The sequence below is a fragment of the Asparagus officinalis genome, chromosome 4 (genome assembly GCF_001876935.1).
Source record: "Asparagus officinalis chromosome 4, Aspof.V1, whole genome shotgun sequence".
Lineage (NCBI taxonomy): Eukaryota > Viridiplantae > Streptophyta > Magnoliopsida > Asparagales > Asparagaceae > Asparagus > Asparagus officinalis.
This window is the reverse complement of record NC_033797.1, coordinates 126464419-126466076: the sequence shown is the minus strand read 5'-3', so window position 1 is coordinate 126466076 and position 1658 is coordinate 126464419. Positions and strand designations below refer to the sequence as shown.

Sequence of the window (1658 nt, the reverse complement as noted above, 5' to 3'; positions counted from 1 at the left end):
GGATGGGACTGGGTGTAAGTATGCGCTAATCGCATAGACACTATATAGTATTGTTGTCTTGAATACTACACCTGTAATTTTACTGCTGCAGATAGACCCCCTGGGTTAATTTTTTTATTTTTACCTGGGTGAGTCTATCCGAGGGTTAAAAGAGTCAGAAATTTAACCCACAGAATCTATCAGCAACAATGAAAGTATAGGGCTAGTACGTTCAAAACATCGATACTACAGGGCCCTGTGTGCAAGTAACCCATAAGATAAACTGGGAATCCACATATGTTGGACAGGATCAACGAAATAGATCAATCAACATTAAAGGGTTGTGTGGTATACTGGTATAGCACAGACATTGAAATTAGATGCTTATGCTTCAAAATTTCAAATAAAGGATAAAAACAACATTTCTGGTTGTTGTGCGGGATTGGAAGGATGTACCGCGTAAAAGATTGCTTTGTGTCAAATGCATGTTTGTAGGTTTGAAAATTGATAGCATTCATGCACGCCAACAAGCTCAGGTTCGATTGTTAGTCTTTTACCTTCACTCATAACCAATGTTTAAAAAAGCGAAAGCGCAATTAGACCCTTTTACGAAGCGGGGATTAAGCCTCATGAGTAAAATATATTTTGAGTTTAAAATTTATAAATATCATGAATATATATTATATAGTGGTATAACGATTTACATTATCGAAACATTTCATGTCCTGGTTAGTAAATATGATTTAAATATGCAAAAGTATAGATGCAAATCGCAATAAACTAAGCTACATGCGTAAGATATATATGTTATTGATAGTAAGATATATATCTTATTGATAGTCAGATGGTCACATACATAGGGGCACTTTAATTTTAGTCCAAAACCCTTTTATATCCTTCTATCTTGTGTGAAGCGTGCACTTAAGAAGACATGCATTTTATGGAGGGTATGGAGGGTGAAGTGCATACTTTAGTTTTGGTTTAAGCGATAAGGCATATGCTTCAAGGGATAAATAACTTCTCTTTTGGGTTTTGAAGCAATTATCCTTCAAGAAGTTAAAGCGAGTTTCAAAGAGCTTTTTCAAACATTGCTCACTACATTCACGTTCTAGCTTGACTACTACGGTATTCTAAATCTTTTCCTAGCTACATCATTTGTGTCATTAGTTTAAATGGTATGCATTTAAATAATAGAACACAGATACCCCCACGTAACTAAAATCATTTGTGTAACTTCTGGTTCAAGTATGTACTTTGATGGTATATCTCATATTACAACCCCCTACTCAATTATTTTCCTGCATTACTATAATTCAAACATGTCAGAACTGTATCGCCTATTATCGTATCCGCATTAGTAGTAGTTCTGTCTGAAATGCTAGCTTTGCGTCATTTATTTGCACCATTGCTATAGTGTTTAATTGATGATCATCGTGTTGTCAGAAAATGCTTCGGCTTGAACCAAATAAAAGAATCACAGCTCGGCAGGCTCTTGAGCACGAGTTCTTCAAGGACCTTGGGATGGTGCCGTGAGTTATGGTCGTTTCCCCTTCCCACTGTATATTATTAAAATCACTACGTTAAGATTGCGATTTGTTATTGTTAGTGTGATTCCTTACGTATGTTTTCATTTTTATCGAAGACCGGAACTGGTTTGTGTGAGATAAAAAAAAATTGCT

At 35.6% G+C, this 1658-nt stretch overlaps 1 protein-coding gene across 1 annotated transcript in view; it reads left to right on the top strand.

The window, feature by feature from the left end:
- Nucleotides 1–1653, top strand: part of LOC109838095 (cell division control protein 2 homolog A) — a 9108-nt gene extending 7455 nt beyond the window's left edge. The window contains exon 9 of the mRNA XM_020406565.1: nucleotides 1423–1653. Coding sequence (XP_020262154.1) covers nucleotides 1423–1512 — 90 coding nt within the window. The 3' untranslated portion in view covers nucleotides 1513–1653. The remainder of the gene's footprint in view (nucleotides 1–1422) is intronic.